Below are 21,359 nucleotides of genomic sequence, written 5' to 3' on the forward strand. Positions count from 1 at the left end.
CTTGCTCTGCATCTGGATGGGGCCCCTGCTACTGGTTGCTGAGAAATCCTGGTACCTGGTTTCTGCCCTATGCTTATGCCAAATTTGCAGGAAGTGTTTGGCTATTCCATAAGTGCATTTCTGATACGCGGTTCAGACAGATCCTGACTTTTGTAGATTCCTTCCAGATTCGTAAAGCTGTAGTTATTGTCTCCTAGAATCAGTGAGAAGGTGTGGAATTTAAAACTCAAAATCAAGGTAATCTTTGCGCTATATAAATACCTACAAGCACTTACAAAAGAACCAGGATAAACAGGAAGAGTCCTAAAACTTGTAACAAATATATTCCCTTAATTTTAACCTGTAGAAAAGTATTTTTTTACACATGGATCGAGTCCCTTTCCTCTGACAGACACTGCTGATATTTAGACACTCTGCATTGAGAAAGCACTAACTGGTCTCTTAGTGCATAGGTTTCCTTTATGGTATATAAATTAACTGTATTTATTTTCCCAGCCGCTGGCACATAATCTTCCTATTTGCATTAAAGGGCAGAGGAAAGGGTGATCCCCTTTGCAAGAATTCACACTGGTCTGCATCTTAATTTGGAGCATTGGGTACCAGCATTGGGTGCCAGCACCATCCTACAAAGCCAAGTAAATAAGAGAGGAATATCTATGGGCTGCTTAACTGTGGGTGGGGGTGTGACTCGATTCGGCCAGCCTTGCATGTTTAATTCTATGAAAGGATCAGTGTCAGCTGATCTCTTGGCCGTTCTCCGGGTCACAACATAGCGCCCGGAAGACTCTACTTAACCCCTTCGCCGCTGGCGGGATTCCCCCGCTGTGCTGGGGGGCGGGGGTGCGTGTACAGCGCCCCCATGCTCATGACAAGGTCAGCTCGTCATGAGCTACGGTGCTCCGGTGGTCATGACCGCGCCAGTTCCAATGGAACGTTCAGCACAGCAGGGGAATCAGCCCAGCGTGCAAGCGTTCCAAGTAACGGGTGCGGTCATGACGAGCTCAGCTCGTCATGAGCACCGGAGCGCCGAAGCTCATGACGAGCTGACCTCGTCATGAGCGCTGAAGAGGTTAAGGAACAGTCCAGTTGACGCACTGTAATCAATCCAGCACTGGGCTTGATTAAGATTCTTTGTTGAAACTGGAAAGTGAGCAACAAAGCCAAATGACACTATTAAGAAAGATAAAGTTAAGGACTTTGGTGCCAAAAAAAAAAAGAGTACTAAACTGATAAATGAGAAGGTGGGTATCGTCTACTGGCTTGAGCAGACTCAGAAAGACTCTGCATTGGAGACGCACAGCAGAGACAGCCCAAGAAACTCTGAAGTTTAGAAGCTGTGACTTGTGCCTGCCTGAACAAGGTACCTGCATCGCACCCAGCCCCTCCGGCCTGACTGAAGGGAAGAGGCAGTCTGGATCTGCGAATCATGCTGTATGACTGGAGAGGAAAGAAGCCTCCACTGACACCGAGTTCTTCACAAGAGCTTTTATTGACTGTCCCTAGATTTGCATGGTGGTGGGGGAATTTGAAAAGCATGCCTTCCTGACCAGGAAATCCCGCGGCCAATGTAAAGTCGAAATATTCTTACAAAATGACGGCGACATTAATTAACCTCCCTAAAGCTAAGTTAACAACGAATAAAGGTGCATTTAAAAAAAACTATAAGTTAGGGGACATATTAGTTAGCAAGACAGAAGGCATCACTTCTAACAGCCCCGCTCAGCAAATACCCGGGCTAAATGCTCTACAACAGGAGTTAGCCTCTGGCAGTGGCAGATATAAGGGAACTACTGGCTCTGGGTCAGAAGACTTCAGCCCTGATCCACTCTCGCGGACTAGAGCTGGCGGTTCCTAGAGTTCACAACAGCCTGGCTTCTTGCAGACTTTCAAAAAGGAGCCTAAGGAAAACCCTAAGCTACATGTAGCACAGCCGTGGGCTGATGGCCTCTACAAAATTGGAATGTTACTAGTTGGATGATGCGTCTCAATTAGAGAAAGAATTCAAAAACGTATGTCTTTAAACATAATATATTCAGCAATGCAAACAGAAACATGCAAAAGGTAAACTTAGATTTATATATTCACAGTCGCCTGTCTGGTAAGAATATTTTCAGCATTTCTCAAGACACAACATGCCCACGGCTGTGCTACATGTAGCTTAGGGTTTTCCTTAGGCTCCTTTTTGAATGTCTATAACTTTGAGGGTTTAGGGCACGTACCCTCATCACATGTATGCACGCTAAACATTCATAACACATTTTCAAACCTCCATTTCACTTTGATTAACATTAGCAGAAATTTGGTGTGCAGACCCACCTCTGCAGTAATTCTTGCAGACTTTGCCACTGGGTGATGCATCTCACAGACAGCAGAAGTCTGCATCTTTATTTTGATCGCAGCAATTCAGGGAATGTCAGTCGAACAAAAACAGCATCACAGGTGAGAAAGAACCCTGCCTACCTCCTTGCTTCTGTTTCTCAGTCCCCAAGAAGGCAGTGTTTTCCACCTCCACCTACGTTAGAAGCTGCAGGTCAGAGAGGATTTACAATGGCCATGGACCTTCTCTGTTCCCAGGGCTCTCTCTGCACTGATGTCCACTCCCGGCCTGGAGGAGACCCATGCAAGTTCGTCCCCAATACCAAGGAGCAGGCTCTTAGTGTCAGCAGCATGATGGGCGCTGACGTAAACTGCTTCGTAGTGTGGATGTGTGAATACAAGTTTCACAAACATCTCAGAAGTCCCTAAACAGGGCAGATCCCTCTACAGTTTTGGAGGATTTTTTCTCCAGTGAGGGGAAACAATCCGTTGGAAGATGGGAGTCCCTGTCCCAGATTGAAAGAGGCACCAAGGGCAGCTATAAATGACAGACAGGCAGTCATGTGGGCGCACCTTGTGAAGGTATGAATTGTATCCAGCTCTTACTGAACTAGGTCACAGAGTGAAAAGTGGGGATTGCTTAAGAAGTCAGCATTGGGTAAATGACTATTCTAAGGTCATCTTCCCACCTTAACCTTCCTAGATATTGCGACCAGTCTAAAACTACCGTTTCCCATCTCTTTCATGACCTCATCATGGAAGACGATGGGATAGGCTGGGGGTGGAGCCCCCTCCCTTCCCCCAATCCCAGCTCCAAAGCTAACCAAGTCCATAGTAACATTAAAGAGTCTATTCCTTTTGCACTAAATATCACAAATTCCACCTGCAACATCTTGCGTCCTATGTAACAGAAGAGTGTAGGAAGCTCACTGCTTTCTAGATAATAATGAGTGCACAGACATCAGACTGCTGCATTGTACCGGGGAACAGCAGCATAAGTAGTGATGTCACTAGTAAAGGCCACAGACCCCAGTACAGTTCTCTTGTCAGGGTCCAGATAAGGGGTCAAATTGTGTGACTCTACTCAAACCCATCCTTGGGTTAGTGGCAATTTTTACTTCACTGAATTCTAACATGAAGCTCCAATAATGACCAGATCAAATTAGGACACAGACAATGTCCCTGGCCCGCAGATAAGAGAATCATTTCCAAACCATGACTACGCCAAGGGAAGAGATTACAAGAGCGTTTTAGGTAACCAACAACCATCAGAGAGCTTCTTCTCTTCAGTTTGAATTTTCTGGGGACAGAAAAACAGAACAGTGTCCTTACAAACCGAACCAGTCTCCTGCCCAAAGCATGCCATGCCAGACACTAGGTGCAAACCCGTACATTCTCCCAACTACCAGCCTGTGATACCCAGTGAGGGTCACTCTATGTGCTTCACAAATCTACACTCCATCATTCATTCATAGAATGGCAACTGGACAAATCTTCATGGGCTTCAGAAGGGGAACAAGGGCTTAATTTGTGAACGAAAGAGTGAGCTCTGCCCAGAAGCTGCTAGTCGGTGCAATTAAACGTGGGCGTCCCAGTACCAAGCCATGGAGTTTTTAATCCATTTCCAGACACTCGCTGGCCCGTTTTCTCCTCTCTGCTTTCTCTCCGTGTTACAGTTTCGCCGTCTCTAGCGCCCCGTAAATATCTGATAAGGGAAATAAGGTCCCGTGCCCAAAAGTAAGGGCCCGTGTCGCCCTTTCCCCACTCAAAATAAGCACTGAACCACGTGGCTCGGGAGTCGAAGTTCCCCTGAAACACTCTTCAATGTACCGCTGGCTTAAGTATATACCCAGGTGCATTTAGACAGGGGCGAGGGAGTGAGAACGGAGAAAGATGACTACACAAATCTGACATCACACCTGCGCAGGACTCAGGAGTCTGCAAAGAGCAGCTGTGCCGTGTATGTGTTTATTATCCACATAAAGCAGGCGGTGCTCTTTCCCACAGAGATCGGTTTCCCAAACACCAAAGCCTGCCACTGCTAGAGCAGGAAGGCTGGAGAAGTCTGTCTTTCCTCTCCATTCTTCCAGGTAGGAAGGCATGCAAACAATACCAGGGAGTCTCTAACACACACATCGCAGATCGACACACGTAGTCTTAAACTTCACCCAACTGCGGATCAGGAAGGTTTTGCTGTGGTTGTAATTTCCATGGGTTATTGATTTACCTCCGCCATTCCTGGCAGTGATGATGGCTCCCAGGCATGTTCTTCATAGCTCCCTCCCACAGCAATCTCGGCGCTTCCCCTTTAAGTGCAGCTCACTTGTCTCGGCTTGATTAACTTTTCACTGTCAGCTCATTCAGTTATCAGCTTTCACCTCTTGTATTAAGAGAGTCTTATCGGAGGAGCCTTTGATCATCCAGACAGCTGTGCAGAGGAAGGCTCAGATCCCTGGACGGCCCACGTCACCCCCACCACTCGCACTGAAAGCTTGCCATTACCTCATTTCACCGCATGTCCCACCACAGCATCCCTGCGTCCTTCCTCCTTCGCTGTGCTACCCGCCAGCAGATGCACAAGCGAGTCTCTGCACACCTATCCGCTCCCATTCACCAAGAGGACCTTCCTTACCGCCCTATTGCCACATTTTCCCGGAGTTTTATATAGCGTGAATTTGATCCGAAGGTTTACAGGAGCACCAGTTGCATTACAGACGGGCACATTCATGTTTTGTTACGCACGTGGAGATTGAGTGGTTTGCCCAAAATCACAGGATGTTGAGCGTCCACGCCGAGACTCGAACGCTGTACCTCAGTTTCGAGGTCGACCTGCTCTAGCCCTTAACCCACATCCTGCTGTTCCACCATCCTCTTGGGAGGTTCTCCAGAGCCCAGCTAGTGAGCCTCCCATGGGTACAGCTCCCACACAGACACGAGTAATTCACAGACATTCTAAAATATAGACAAAAGCACGCCAGGGGGCATGCCAAGTGAGAGATGCTGGGCATATACGGCCCACCCGGTTGAACTCCGAGCATGCTACCATACAGATTTGGCGAATCCTGGCCCTATCTAGTCTGGCCCTACCAGGAATGCTACCGTTAACATTCAGGGCCTAGCTATCTAGTCTGTCCCTACAAAGCATGCTACCTTATAAATGGAAGCAATCTAAACCTTCCATGCACTCTAATATACAGATTAAGGGATTTTAAAGACAGGCCAATCTGTATCTCGCAGGAATGCTACTATGTAGTCTCTAACAATACAGAGCCACATCAACAGACAGATGCAGGGATTATTGGACCCACCCAGCCTGAACTCCAAGGTGTAGCGGTCTAGTTGCCGGCCGTATGCCGCACCAAGACCCATAGCCCGGAAGGGCTAGCATACATTGTATCACCCTCAAGCCAAGCGTGACCAGAGGGCATAAATAATCAGGAGAAGGTCGCTCGTGACTTCCGGCCAACACCAGTCCACCAGTTGTGTGTGTGTCCTTTAGCGTGGCTAGTTCCAGAGCTTGCTGCGCCTACTGACAAGTAGCACATTGGCGATGAGGGTGGGCGTCCTTTCGTCCGTTGTGGACAAACCGTACCCTGCCTGGTTTGTGGTGCCAGCTCCCGGCACGGCAGAGCAAAGAACAACATCGCAGCGTCGCGAGGAGAACGCGTGCTGCACTCCCAGGCTGCGTGTGCCCAGCAATCGAGAGGCAGCAGCCTACTGTCTTTGTGGCGGAATCACCCTGACCCCAGCGCCACGGAGCCCGCCTGCCTGGAGGCTTCACCACCGCGTCAGCGCAAGTACGCACTCACACTTTCTTTACCGGAGCCCCGTATGCTCTGGTGACGCTGGTGAAGATCCGGTTGGAGCCGGCGTCGAGCTATGCAGTACACGCATGCGCAGGCCGGCCTGCAGTGTGCCAGCAACGGCGCACACACAAACTAAGCCACGCCGTCCTGTATGAAGCACTCGTCACCCTTGCATTGTGCCACGTGGTGGCAGCACCGAGTGCAACCTGCGCACCCAGAGCTTCGCCCAAGAATCGAATGGTGATTGATGGGAGTAGTCTGTCAAACGGTGGTAAGCTCCAGAAGCCACCTCAGTGAGGAGCATGTGGAGCACATTTGGGTGTCATTTTCAAGTAGCGTCTTCATGCCTTGCCTAAAGGACAGCTCTAATACAGCAGGGGGCGCACAACACTCGCTCAGAGATGACTAACGGTCTCAAGCAGAACCTAAACTCCTGCCGCCCGCCCAACAAGCTGGGCCCTCTTCCATACAGCCAGTGTTGCAACACTCGTAGATCAACGCACTGCCCCCATTCAGTAAGCTCATAGACCCGGCAACAGCGTCTCCCAGATGGACACTATGGATCAGCAGGCTGGACAACTACTTCAGGTCGACACGGAAAATGGACAGAGCAGTCAAGGGGTCCCTCCTACTGCACTTTGTGGGCGACGAAATCTACAAGCCGTTTCCCCACCTACCTAACACCAGGGAGCCAAACAACTATAGCGAGCCTCCCTTTTTTAGCTAAAGTTACCGAAAAGGCCATGAATCAGCAGTTGTCGGAATATATAGAAAGTCACAACTTGCTGGATGACACTCAGTTCGGTTTCCGTAAACACCATGGTACGGAAACCGCTCTCATCAAAGCAGCTGATGACATAAGAGTCATCCGCGATCAAGGAGGAACAGCTCTGCTTGTCCTTCTTGATCTCTCAGCAGCCTTCGACACGGTCGACCACAAGATCTTGATCGACCGTGTCGAAAGGATGGGTATTCAGTTCACTGCTAGGGACCTACTTGCTTCCTTCCTGGCCAACAGAACCCAGGTGGTTACACTGGGCCTTTTTCAATCAGCTGATTTGTCATTACCGTGTGGGGTCCCCCAAGGCTCATCCCTAAGTCCGACACTATTTAATATATATGTGTCGGACCTTGCTAGTGTCATCAAAGCATATGGGATGGGCCTAACCTCATACGCCGATGACACTCAACTGGTGCTGGCCATAAAGGGCAATGGACAGGAGGTGGCAGAGAGATTCCAAAGCGGGATGAATGCCATCGGTGAGTGGATGGCAAAAAATTGCCTGAAGCTCAACTCCGATAAAACGGAGGTGGTTATCTTTGGTAACCTTTTGCCAGCCTGGTCTGCAGCCTGGTGGCCATCGGATCTAGGAACCCCTCCTTGCCCCACCGTTAAGGTCAGAAACCTAGGAGTGACATTCGATGACCAGCTCAACTTCATGGCCCACGCAAACAAGGTGGCAGCTAGCGCCCATTTTAAGCTCAAAATTATAAGAAAAATCACACCTTATCTACCAGATTCAGCAGCCAAGACGTTAGTCACCTCCCTGGTCCTAGCATCGTTAGATTACTGTAACGGTCTTTTTCTGAATGCACAAAACAGAGTTACCAAAAAACTACAGACCGTGCAGAACGCAGCGGCACGCGTGCTGTCCAAAAAACCTAAATTCGCACCCATCTCGGACACTCTGAAAAGTTACCACTGGTTAACCATCCAAAACAGGGTAAATTCAAATCATTGTGTATAGTCTACAAAACACTGCAGGACCAAGGACCGCGTTTTCTCAAAGAGCAACTAATTCCCTACAATCCGCCCAGAATACTTCGATCTACCTCACTTAACCAACTAGTGGTTCAACGCAGCAGAACAGTTTCTTGGGGTGACCGCCGCTTTTCAATTGCGACAAGGGGTGGTGATGGACAGAGTCTCTGAATTAAGCAGAGTACTCTCACCCAGTCAAGAGATCAGGGCTAGATCCAACACCGTTTTTTAGCTCATTGCACCATCCCAGTTTCAGAACCTGGCTATATGCAAACTAGTCTGTCCCTGGCCCAGTGCATCATGGGAACAGGGCAGACCAGACTACAAAAGCCAATTCTTACACTGGGAAGGAAACAAGCTTCCGGGGACCGGTTTCTGCCATTTCAGGCGTCTTCGGCCCGGCTTGCTTGAATCCTGATGGTGCAATGAGCAAGGGACTCACATCTGAGTATACCCTTCCACGCTTAGGGTGGACAAAATAATTTACAACAAGGGGTGGTGATGGACAGAGTCTCTGAATTAAGCAGAGTACTCTCACCCAGTCAAGAGATCAGGGCTAGATCCAACACCGTTTTTTAGCTCATTGCACCATCCCAGTTTCAGAACCTGGCTATATGCAAACTAGTCTGTCCCTGGCCCAGTGCATCATGGGAACAGGGCAGACCAGACTACAAAAGCCAATTCTTACACTGGGAAGGAAACAAGCTTCCGGGGACCGGTTTCTGCCATTTCAGGCGTCTTCGGCCCGGCTTGCTTGAATCCTGATGGTGCAATGAGCAAGGGACTCACATCTGAGTATACCCTTCCACGCTTAGGGTGGACAAAATAATTTACAACAAGGGGTGGTGATGGACAGAGTCTCTGAATTAAGCAGAGTACTCTCACCCAGTCAAGAGATCAGGGCTAGATCCAACACCGTTTTTTAGCTCATTGCACCATCCCAGTTTCAGAACCTGGCTATATGCAAACTAGTCTGTCCCTGGCCCAGTGCATCATGGGAACAGGGCAGACCAGACTACAAAAGCCAATTCTTACACTGGGAAGGAAACAAGCTTCCGGGGACCGGTTTCTGCCATTTCAGGCGTCTTCGGCCCGGCTTGCTTGAATCCTGATGGTGCAATGAGCAAGGGACTCACATCTGAGTATACCCTTCCACGCTTAGGGTGGACAAAATAATTTACAACAAGGGGTGGTGATGGACAGAGTCTCTGAATTAAGCAGAGTACTCTCACCCAGTCAAGAGATCAGGGCTAGATCCAACACCGTTTTTTAGCTCATTGCACCATCCCAGTTTCAGAACCTGGCTATATGCAAACTAGTCTGTCCCTGGCCCAGTGCATCATGGGAACAGGGCAGACCAGACTACAAAAGCCAATTCTTACACTGGGAAGGAAACAAGCTTCCGGGGACCGGTTTCTGCCATTTCAGGCGTCTTCGGCCCGGCTTGCTTGAATCCTGATGGTGCAATGAGCAAGGGACTCACATCTGAGTATACCCTTCCACGCTTAGGGTGGACAAAATAATTTACAACAAGGGGTGGTGATGGACAGAGTCTCTGAATTAAGCAGAGTACTCTCACCCAGTCAAGAGATCAGGGCTAGATCCAACACCGTTTTTTAGCTCATTGCACCATCCCAGTTTCAGAACCTGGCTATATGCAAACTAGTCTGTCCCTGGCCCAGTGCATCATGGGAACAGGGCAGACCAGACTACAAAAGCCAATTCTTACACTGGGAAGGAAACAAGCTTCCGGGGACCGGTTTCTGCCATTTCAGGCGTCTTCGGCCCGGCTTGCTTGAATCCTGATGGTGCAATGAGCAAGGGACTCACATCTGAGTATACCCTTCCACGCTTAGGGTGGACAAAATAATTTACAACAAGGGGTGGTGATGGACAGAGTCTCTGAATTAAGCAGAGTACTCTCACCCAGTCAAGAGATCAGGGCTAGATCCAACACCGTTTTTTAGCTCATTGCACCATCCCAGTTTCAGAACCTGGCTATATGCAAACTAGTCTGTCCCTGGCCCAGTGCATCATGGGAACAGGGCAGACCAGACTACAAAAGCCAATTCTTACACTGGGAAGGAAACAAGCTTCCGGGGACCGGTTTCTGCCATTTCAGGCGTCTTCGGCCCGGCTTGCTTGAATCCTGATGGTGCAATGAGCAAGGGACTCACATCTGAGTATACCCTTCCACGCTTAGGGTGGACAAAATAATTTACAACAAGGGGTGGTGATGGACAGAGTCTCTGAATTAAGCAGAGTACTCTCACCCAGTCAAGAGATCAGGGCTAGATCCAACACCGTTTTTTAGCTAATTGCACCATCCCAGTTTCAGAACCTGGCTATATGCAAACTAGTCTGTCCCTGGCCCAGTGCATCATGGGAACAGGGCAGACCAGACTACAAAAGCCAATTCTTACACTGGGAAGGAAACAAGCTTCCGGGGACCGGTTTCTGCCATTTCAGGCGTCTTCGGCCCGGCTTGCTTGAATCCTGATGGTGCAATGAGCAAGGGACTCACATCTGAGTATACCCTTCCACGCTTAGGGTGGACAAAATAATTTACAACAAGGGGTGGTGATGGACAGAGTCTCTGAATTAAGCAGAGTACTCTCACCCAGTCAAGAGATCAGGGCTAGATCCAACACCGTTTTTTAGCTCATTGCACCATCCCAGTTTCAGAACCTGGCTATATGCAAACTAGTCTGTCCCTGGCCCAGTGCATCATGGGAACAGGGCAGACCAGACTACAAAAGCCAATTCTTACACTGGGAAGGAAACAAGCTTCCGGGGACCGGTTTCTGCCATTTCAGGCGTCTTCGGCCCGGCTTGCTTGAATCCTGATGGTGCAATGAGCAAGGGACTCACATCTGAGTATACCCTTCCACGCTTAGGGTGGACAAAATAAAGACAGGTTCTGAGCTGGGATGGGGCAGTGAGATAAATAACGGTGATGGATCAAGCCCTGATCTTTGGACTGGGTAAGAGTGGTCTGCTTAATTCAGACACTCTGTTCATCACCACCCCCTTTTCTGTATCGTTTTTGGCCACTATAGGTGTGGCAGGGTATACTCAGACATGAGTCCCTTTCTCACTGCTCCATCAGGATTCAAGCAAGCCGGGCCGAAGAGGCTGAAATGCCAGAAACCGGTCCCCGGTAGCTTGTCTCCTTTCTGGTGAAGAATTGGCTTGGTAGTTTGGTCTGCCCTGTTCCCATGATGCACTGGGCCAGGGACAGACTGATTTGCATATAGCCAGGTTCTGAGCTGGGATGGGGCAGTGAGATAAATAACGGTGATGGATCAAGCCCTGATCTTTGGACTGGGTAAGAGTGGTCTGCTTAATTCAGACACTCTGTTCATCACCACCCCCTTTTCTGTATCGTTTTTGGCCACTATAGGTGTGGCAGGGTATACTCAGACATGAGTCCCTTTCTCACTGCTCCATCAGGATTCAAGCAAGCCGGGCCGAAGAGGCTGAAATGCCAGAAACCGGTCCCCGGTAGCTTGTCTCCTTTCTGGTGAAGAATTGGCTTGGTAGTTTGGTCTGCCCTGTTCCCATGATGCACTGGGCCAGGGACAGACTGATTTGCATATAGCCAGGTTCTGAGCTGGGATGGGGCAGTGAGATAAATAACGGTGATGGATCAAGCCCTGATCTTTGGACTGGGTAAGAGTGGTCTGCTTAATTCAGACACTCTGTTCATCACCACCCACTTTTCTGTATCGTTTTTGGCCACTATAGGTGTGGCAGGGTATACTCAGACATGAGTCCCTTTCTCACTGCTCCATCAGGATTCAAGCAAGCCGGGCCGAAGAGGCTGAAATGCCAGAAACCGGTCCCCGGTAGCTTGTCTCCTTTCTGGTGAAGAATTGGCTTGGTAGTTTGGTCTGCCCTGTTCCCATGATGCACTGGGCCAGGGACAGACTGATTTGCATATAGCCAGGTTCTGAGCTGGGATGGGGCAGTGAGATAAATAACGGTGATTGATCAAGCCCTGATCTTTGGACTGGGTAAGAGTGGTCTGCTTAATTCAGACACTCTGTTCATCACCACCCCCTTTTCTGTATCGTTTTTGGCCACTATAGGTGTGGCAGGGTATACTCAGACATGAGTCCCTTTCTCACTGCTCCATCAGGATTCAAGCAAGCCGGGCCGAAGAGGCTGAAATGACAGAAACCGGTCCCCGGTAGCTTGTCTCCTTTCTGGTGAAGAATTGGCTTGGTAGTTTGGTCTGCCCTGTTCCCATGATGCACTGGGCCAGGGACAGACTGATTTGCATATAGCCAGGTTCTGAGCTGGGATGGGGCAGTGAGATAAATAACGGTGATGGATCAAGCCCTGATCTTTGGACTGGGTAAGAGTGGTCTGCTTAATTCAGACACTCTGTTCATCACCACCCCCTTTTCTGTATCGTTTTTGGCCACTATAGGTGTGGCAGGGTATACTCAGACATGAGTCCCTTTCTCACTGCTCCATCAGGATTCAAGCAAGCCGGGCCGAAGAGGCTGAAATGCCAGAAACCGGTCCCCGGTAGCTTGTCTCCTTTCTGGTGAAGAATTGGCTTGGTAGTTTGGTCTGCCCTGTTCCCATGATGCACTGGGCCAGGGACAGACTGATTTGCATATAGCCAGGTTCTGAGCTGGGATGGGGCAGTGAGATAAATAACGGTGATGGATCAAGCCCTGATCTTTGGACTGGGTAAGAGTGGTCTGCTTAATTCAGACACTCTGTTCATCACCACCCCCTTTTCTGTATCGCTTTTCAATTGCGGCCCCCAAAATCTGGAATACCCTACCAAACCACATAAAAACAAGTTCCTCACTTCTTCAGTTTAGAAAAAAACTGAAAACATGGTTATTTAATCAGTAAATCAAGCTTCTGAACGAACTGATCAGGGAGAGACATCATTGCATATTAGCGCCGAGACGCCCACGGGTAATTGTACGCGCTCTATAAGTGTCATTAATAAATAAATACATAAACTACAATGCAGAGGTCAGGACCCTGAATGCACATTTCGACCCCCAATTAAATCCACATTACGGTTTAAACTGCGCCAAGCACGGCAGAGGGAAGAGAAGTCGATGGACACATTCCACATGTGACTGCATGAGCTGGCAAGCACATGTACGGATGATGACCAAAACAAAGAGGTGAGGGCCCAAGGTTGCCGGAACAAGAAACTCCGGACCCTCATCCTGCATCAGCCAGGCATTACCCAGGATGACATCCTCATCATGGCCAGGTCGCACAAGCTATCCGACGCCAGGGTGACAGGAATGGACATTAAAATTACCCAACAAGTGGAAAAACCAGTCACAATCAAGACAGAAAGAGCAGACACGATCCGATACCTGAACAGTGGCCCCCGGGGCCAGTGGCGCACATGGGTCGTGCTGTGGATACTGCGGAAGGGAAGAACACCTGCAGGAAGACTGCCCGGCGCAAGGGCGAACATGTTCAAAGTGTGGTACACCCATCCACTTCGCAGTAGGGTGTAGAGGAGGCACGCGTTATCGAGGTGCCAGAGGACAACGGCCACCATTGAAGGCAGTCAAACACCTGTCGCTGCAAGAGCCTGAAAACCCCAGATCGGCCCGGACACCCACACGATAGAGGTACTACCTCAAAGATTCATCATCTGATGAGGAGGGCAAGTGCTACCTGATTTTATTCGCAAGTGACCTCAAGTGGAAGAGGCAGCCACAACCCACGTGCGCCATAGAAATTGCCGGATCCCAGGTCACTGCGTTGATTGACACAGGAGAGTCCGTAAACATAAAGGGGTGCCAACAATACAAGCGGCTCAACCCATGTCCCGTATTGTCCCCATCGCACGTCTGGATCCTAATGTATGGCAGCTAAACCCCTCTACCACTAAAAGGGAAGATGACAGTCCAAGTCAAAGCAGAAGGGCACGAAATCACAACTACCTTCCACGTGGTCGACAAGGAAGCAGACATCTTGGTGGGAAGCCACACAGCCGAGGACCTTGGCCTAGTCACGTTTGCCAACGCTATCAAAACACTACAAACTGAAGAATTCTTCAACCCATTGCCGCAACTGTTCAGAGGCCTCGGATGCATGAAGACAGCACAGATCAAACTCCACATCGACAAAGCCATAAAACCAGTGGCCCTGAGACACAGATGAATTCCATTCCACCTGAGACCATTAGTGGTGAAAGAACTACTAGAACTGGAACAACAGGGCGTTATCGAGAAGGTCGCGGGGCCGACGCCCTGGGTATCACCCATGGTGATCGCGGAGAAACCAAAACAGCCCGGAAAACTCAGGCTGTATCGACATCAGATCTCGGTACTGGGGTGCATGTATGACATTGTTCTGCATTTTGACCATCAATTGTTCTTTTTGCATATGTATCAACATGCGCCTATCCCAACCAGGCAATCAAGCGTGAAAGACACCCGACGTCCATCGTAGACGACATCCTGGCTGATCTCAACGGATCCTGCTGGTTCTTCAAGCTAGACCTCAATGCAGGATACCACTAATTGAGGCTCGCCAGTGTATTACAATGTTTTCGACCCACATCGGTTTATGACGCTACAAGAAACTAAACTTCGGCATCTCGTCAGCAGCAGAAATATTCCAGAACGCTGTCCAGGAAGTGATGTCAGGACTCCACGGAGTGCTCAATGTCAGCGATGATATCCTGATACACTCCGCGACCATAGAAGAACATCACCGCCATCTCCGGGCCACACTCCAACGTCTCGCTGAGCACGGAGTCACCTTTCACCAAGACAAGTGTTCGTTTTTCCAGAAGTCAATTGAGTTCTTTGGCTAAGTGTTCAGCCAGGAAGGGGTCAGAGTGGACCCGAGAAAATCACAGGCCATACAACAAGCGCCCGCACCGACAACTGCAACAGAAGTCAGGAGTTTCCTCAGGATGGCAACCTATTGTGGGAGGTTCATACCGAACCTGGCCACGCTAGGGGAGCCTCTGCTCACTCTGACGAAGAAAGATGTAACCTGGAAGAGGGGCCAAGAAGAGGAAGGCACCTTCCAAAAAATTAAAGAGGCACTGCTAGGAAAAACCACCATGGTGTATTTGACACCACCCAGATGACGGAACTTCTAGTGGACGCCAGTCCCGTTGGGCTAGGAGCTCTCCTGGCCCTGGAGACAGAACCTGGAAAATGGAATCCACTCGCTTTCGCGAGTAAGGCACTCACACCAACAGAATCCCAGCACTGTCAGATCGAGCGGGAGGCATTGGCCATCAAGTGGGCCTGCAACCACTTCCACCTATATGTCAGGGGGCATTCATTTTGGGTGGCGACCGACCACCAGCCGTTAATCCCACTATTCAGAGGCACAGCACCACACGCACCAGCAAGAATCGAACACTGGGCCATACAGCTGCAGCATTACCAAATGGAGTTGCTGTCTAGACCCGGAGTGAAGAATCCGGCAGCAGAGGACAGTGGCGACCAGGAACTGAAGACGGAGGAGTATGTAGACATGGTGTCCCAATGGGTCTGCCCTTGAGCTATCACCTTAGACGAGATCAAGGCTGAAACCGGAACAGACGCTGTGCTAATGAGGGTGATACAGTCGCCAAGAAGGGGATCTTGGGAAGACTTTCTACATAGAGTTAACGGTTGGAACTTGACTGACAGAGACTGGCTGAGCAAACTCTGGAGAGTGCACAACGAACTGAGCGCTGCAGCACATGGGGTAGTACTAAGAGGTTCTCGAATAGCCATCCCTGCACGTCTACAGGAGCAGGCTACTGCCTTAGCCCACGAGGGACATCAAGGGACAATGCGAATGAAATCTCACATGAGAGAAAGTGTGGTTCCCTGGACTCGAAGCGGCAGTGGACACTCTCGTAAGAAACTGCAGACCATGCCAGTTCACAAGTGGCCAAGACCACTCCATCAAACAATAACCGAAGACCCAGTGACAGCCCCGTGGGCGAGAATTAGTATAGACTTTGGGAGCTTCCCGTGTGGCAGTAATCATCGACAGCTATACAAAATACCCAGTAGTCAAAGTCATTGCATCCACATCATTTGCTCACCTGCAACTCGTATTGAAAAAAACATTTGCACTGTTCGGACTGCCCCAAGAAATCAAGTCCCGACAACGGACCCCCTTTTCAGGGAACAGAGTTCAAAACATGTTGGCACTGGTGGGTATCCATCACCACCAGATCACCCCCAATGGCCACAAGCCAACAGAGAAGCAGAACCCTTCATGAGGACCCTCATTAACATCCTGCGGATCGCTGTCTCCGAAGAGACTGACCCAGAAATTGCTCTGCACCAATTCCTACAGGACTACCGCAGTACTCTGCACTGCACTGCACCACCCAGAGGTCACCCTGGTCACTGATGCTGGCATGGCCCCAACGGGACACCATCCCCGCCGCCGACGGTTGGGCTCCTGAACCCTATGACCCCAACAGTACTCAGACACAGAGGACAGCGACCAACGAGCGGGCCAGCAAAAGGAGGAAGGCGAAAATTAGGAATATCACGCCAGGGTGCACCATCTTCGTGAGGACCCGCCGCAGCAGAGGGAAGTTCCGCACCGCTTACAAGCCCGGGGCATGGACCGTGATGAAGACCAACGGGACCGCCATCCCTGCTCAGAGGGGAGACGAAGTCATGACCCGAAACATATCCTGGACCAAGCGAATCCACAAAGCCAACATCGACCGGATGCCTCCTGGCCATGTAGAAGGTGGAGAAGCTGCCGTCGGGAGCCAATCACCAGGCCTCGAGGAAGGCCAAACTGCGGTAAGCCTGCCTTCCCCCACAGTTGTCGAGGCTGGAACCTCCTCGATCAACACCACCACTGGGTCACCTGGCAGTCCTCAGGCGAGTCGCGGAGGCCACCACCAGAGGTATGAACTGAGACCCAATCCGAGGCAGAGTCAAAGACTCAGAGACTTTATGTGTTAACTTTTTGTTGGTTGATTTGAATACTGACTTGGGATGGTATGTAGTAGTCTAGGTGCCGGCCATATGCTGTACCGAGACCCATAGCCCAGAAGCGCTAGCATACATTGTAACACCCTGTAAATAAATGGGCGGAGGTCGCTCGTGACTTCCGACCCACACCAGCCAACCAGTTGTGTGTGTGTGTGTGTGTGTCCTTTAGTGCTGCTAGTTCCAGAGCCTGCTGCACCTGCTGACATGTAGCACACAATGGATGCCCCTATACTGACACAGGGAATACAGAGTTTACCTAGATGACCCAATTCCAGCTATGCCACCGAACAATGATGTCCCACACGTGCTGACATTCAGGAGCAGGGATTCCAGAGCAAGAACTAATCACCACTGCTAGGAATGCCACAGTGCGAATACAGAGAACCCTGGGCCCGATCAGTTTACATTTACAGGCATGTACCATACAGACCGACACATGGAATCCAGCGTGTGTTCCCACAGGAATATTCAAGACATAAGGATTCACAGACTCAGTCAGCGAGCGCCCAGAATCTCTGTCCACATCTGCCTCCTCAAAGTCCCTGCATCATACCTTCGTAGGGATGCACCATGGCGCTCTAGTGAGCGGTCCTCTAGCACTGCTACTTGCATGTAGCACGAGTCTCTGAATGACCCAGTAGTGTAAGGAGGGAGTGATAAAAGCAACAATCTGTCTTAAAAGCCACCCCATCACTACATGACCACCTTCTTCCCCATACGGGCTCAGAGAGCTGCTGTCGAAGAGTTCGAAAATGTTAAATGAGGCTGCAGAGTAACTTCAAAATATTGCAGTGGGGCCAGTCCTGGAATCTTCTTTACACTAGAAAGAAGAGCTTAGCCCATGTAGTAAACTTGCAAAGCTTTCTAGGAGATTTCAAGAAGAGGGCACCCAGCCAGGCAAGTCTATGCTTTAAGCCTTCCAGAGCTCAATCACAGAAGGCCGAACTGGAGTCATTTGGAGCAGACTAGGTTTACAAGCGTAGTTTAGCACAACAGTTTAACAACTCCAAACTCACTTAGATCCTTCACATTGTACCGGCTAGGCTAGAGCCTTACAGGGACTTGCATCGATAATGCAGTTCCAGGTTTTACTGCAGGTCCCTGGAAAAAGATAGGAACATCCCGAGGCGGGAGGAGGGGGTGTTCCTGGCATTGCCTGCTTCATTCCAAGAGCTTGATGGCTTGTACTCCAACTCGTGGCCCACCACGCATGGAAAATGAGCTTTTGTGAGGCAAGAAGTGTAAGGGGAATTCAAGGACTCCCTACCCTTGTGGCTGCTTTGGCTTCACTACACTTAGCATGCAGCCAAAGAACATACTAATGTGTGCCTAAATGAAACATAGCATATGCTTGGGTGAGGGAATGCTACCCAACCACACATATATACATAGCTTACCTACCGCCCCCTGCAGGAAGTTGGATCTCACTACCCCACACCAATCAGTTCTTAAGCAAGACAAACCAGCGCAGAACCAAGGCAAGCCAGTCACCCACAAACTACCATTTCTGGAACAGGAAGAACATAAAGATATTGAGAAGTTTATGAACCTTAAACGACAACATGTGCACTAAAAGATATTATAATAATCAGTCAAGTGCCTGCCACAAGTTCACAAGCATGGTATGTAGCATTGGCTTGTTTAAACACAAAATGAACGGAGACCTGAACCCGCAGTTTGTCAGGAACAAGTGGAAGAAAGATGGATTCCTGCATCTGTATTCCCACCAAGGATTTCAATGTCATTTAATAGTGTCAAGTTCGGTTACCTACTTTAGGTCTTAGTGGAAACAAACACTCCACCCACACTACTGGGCCTCCAGCTTGCAACACATATAACGAGACACAACCAAGCACGCACAGTGAACACCTTTTCCTCCTTGAAGGTGACATTTCAACAGTCCGGGCTCCAAGATTCTGAATCTGGGAGGGCCATGAAGCAACATGGGTGGGCCAAGATGATGGATGTGGTGGGGGCAAAAATCAAAGCATTTAGGAAGATCTGCTGTTTTAGACACTGACAATATAGGCCCACTTTTCACAAGTCTACAAAGTGAAAGATGCATATGTTTACTATTGTTTGGCCTAATTGAACAGGTCGTTGGCCCTTCTCAGTATCCAATTTGTAGTGGTGATGCAGTACTGGGCATAGGGCCTGACTACAAACCATGCCATCTGAGCACTGCTGCAGGATGTGCAAGTTTGGGTGCTCAAAGGATGGCACTTGTTAGAGGCCTAGGGCAGTGACCGTGCCCAGGATCAACTAAGCATAGCCATGCCTAGACATAAAAGTAGACAAGAGATTTTTGGCTACAGAGCATGACTAAAATGTATTGGTTGTGAAGGTGGAGGTGCTCTGTTAACATAACTGACCATACTTTGTGAAGGGCAATATTTTTAGGTTGTGGATCATTAGTAGAGTATCCTTTCAGCAGCAATTTCAAAACTCATACTTCACAGGAATAATATCATACTGATTAATGATTTCTTTTTATTATCTATTTTATTATTTATTACAGTAACAACCAATAATAAGATCAGAAATGAGTGTAATGTTGTATACTACGGTAGTGAAATGTAGTGTTCGAGACATATTTTAATGTTTTAAAAATATATGTTAAAAGTACATAACGTAAAGTTATAGAGTTATAGTGAGATTTATACATCTCTACCTCATAGAGGAATATCACGTAACTATGCATAGCAATACGGCAATGCAAAATATGATCTTGACGTTCCTCTTGCTTCACACCCATCCTATTGCCTGAAGACGTGCAGGACATTCAACTGCAGGGAACTGTTTTTCCTGCAGCCATTAAGTGCTGAAAGCCAGCAGCAAAATGAATAGCATATTTCACCTTCACTGCCTCTGGAATGCCTGCCCTGTAACACCAGTACTGGAGAAAGGGAAGTAAGCATCTTGTCGGAACCAGTAAGAAAGGGTTATCTAATGGTGTGATTACGGCCCCATACAACAAAGGGATCATTTTGAAATGCTTTGTCAGTTTCATACTTCATCAATCTCGAGAGGTTTAAAAAACATATATGCAAAGGACTAAGATTTCCAACTCCACGGATTCCTCTATGGAGCCATAATACCTAATTGTTGAACATTTATTCTCTGTATGTTAACTTATAAGGGGTATAATTGCTGACATGCTGGATTGTTGTGCATGAAAATCAATAAAGTAGGTTTAAAAAAAAAGTGTTAACTTATAGGGCTGTATTCTCAAAAGGTAAATGTTGTCATAAACATAGGTTTATGACCAACTTTACCTTTTTTACACCTGCATGGAATAAATAAAGGAACTCCTGACAGATGGCTATGCATATATTACTGTGGATTTCTCGACCAAGAGTGTAAAGAAATCCCCCACTTAAGGTGTGAGAATTGAGTGTTGTGAGGGGGCATTTGCCTTAGAACTTTTAAGGAACACCCACAGGCATATATATTTGTGGTCATTTTCAAATTTCCCTTGGCAGCCTTTCCACTCTGGAAATTGCTGGAGTAACTTCTACTTCCTGGAACTGGTGGGGAACATATCACCTCCAGATCTACTTTGGGAGTAGAGGAATAGATTTCTCAAGGAGATAAATGTTGTGCTTACAGAAATAAAAGTGAAAAAAGTGCATTTGCACAGGAGGCTCCATTCTCCCTCTGTGGAATGATTTACTATGGAGAACTCCAATAAAGTGGAAGAGCCTCCTCAAAAAGTCTGAAAGCATTCCCGTCCTGTCCACCCGCAAACCTCCATTCCGGTCCTGTCCACCTGCAAACCTCTGCCTGGATCACTCTATCAGCCATACTATTGTGATTGTTTATGAATTGTTTTGGGATTTAATGACTGATAAATTTGGCTTAGGTGATCAGGATTTAAGATTTAACAGCTGGTAATGTCAACGGGGATAATTCCAGGCCAGTACCTCATGCTATTAGTATGGGTAAAAATTACTGTTTTATTCTGTTTTTCAATGGCCGAAATAAGCATCTGTTTGTTCACAGGATTAATCTCTGGACTATGGTATTACCGTGCTACTCGCATTACCAAGATCAGGCGCAGTGTTCAAGGTCAACTCCTTACAAGGGCCTTGGTCACTGGGATTATCCAATGCATTATTTTTAACCAACGTTCAGGGTGAAATAGGTCCAGGTTAAATACACAAATATATCTCAAAGGAACTGGCATACATAAATTTTTTCTTACTTGACAAAAAACACGCAGTGCTACACAAGCAGCTTCCGAATAATCATCAATAAGCCGAAACTTCTTGTAATATTCACAAATAGTTAAGATAGTTGTATATAATAAGATGTTTAAAAAAATCTTCAATTATGTGATTTAGTACTTTTGAGACTTGTTCTTTTCTGTGTGTTGCAGTTTACATTCCATTTTTACTTCAACTTACACAGAAACCTTTGTTTTTTATTGAACAAATATAGAAATGTATTTCATGTAGTGCTTTCATAAAATATATTTAGGCGCATAGTACCATTATAAAGCAT

At 48.3% G+C, this 21,359-nt stretch overlaps 1 protein-coding gene across 3 annotated transcripts in view; it reads right to left on the minus strand.

Annotated features, from left to right (window-relative positions):
• The window catches only part of DPH1 (diphthamide biosynthesis 1), a 1,923,189-nt gene that overhangs the window by 1,456,557 nt on the left and 445,273 nt on the right, over positions 1 to 21,359 (minus strand). The window contains exon 1 of one of the 3 annotated variants that reach the window (XM_078680143.1): positions 4,544 to 4,583. The exons of the other annotated variants lie outside the window; for them this stretch is intronic. Within the exon in view, the coding sequence (XP_078536269.1) occupies positions 4,544 to 4,581 (38 nt within the window). The 5' untranslated portion in view covers positions 4,582 to 4,583. Of the gene's footprint in view, positions 1 to 4,543; positions 4,584 to 21,359 lie in introns of those variants that run through there. 3 annotated transcript variants of the gene reach the window in all.

This window comes from Lissotriton helveticus, chromosome 3_1, assembly GCF_964261635.1.
Source record: "Lissotriton helveticus chromosome 3_1, aLisHel1.1, whole genome shotgun sequence".
In the NCBI taxonomy this organism is placed as follows: domain Eukaryota; kingdom Metazoa; phylum Chordata; class Amphibia; order Caudata; family Salamandridae; genus Lissotriton; species Lissotriton helveticus.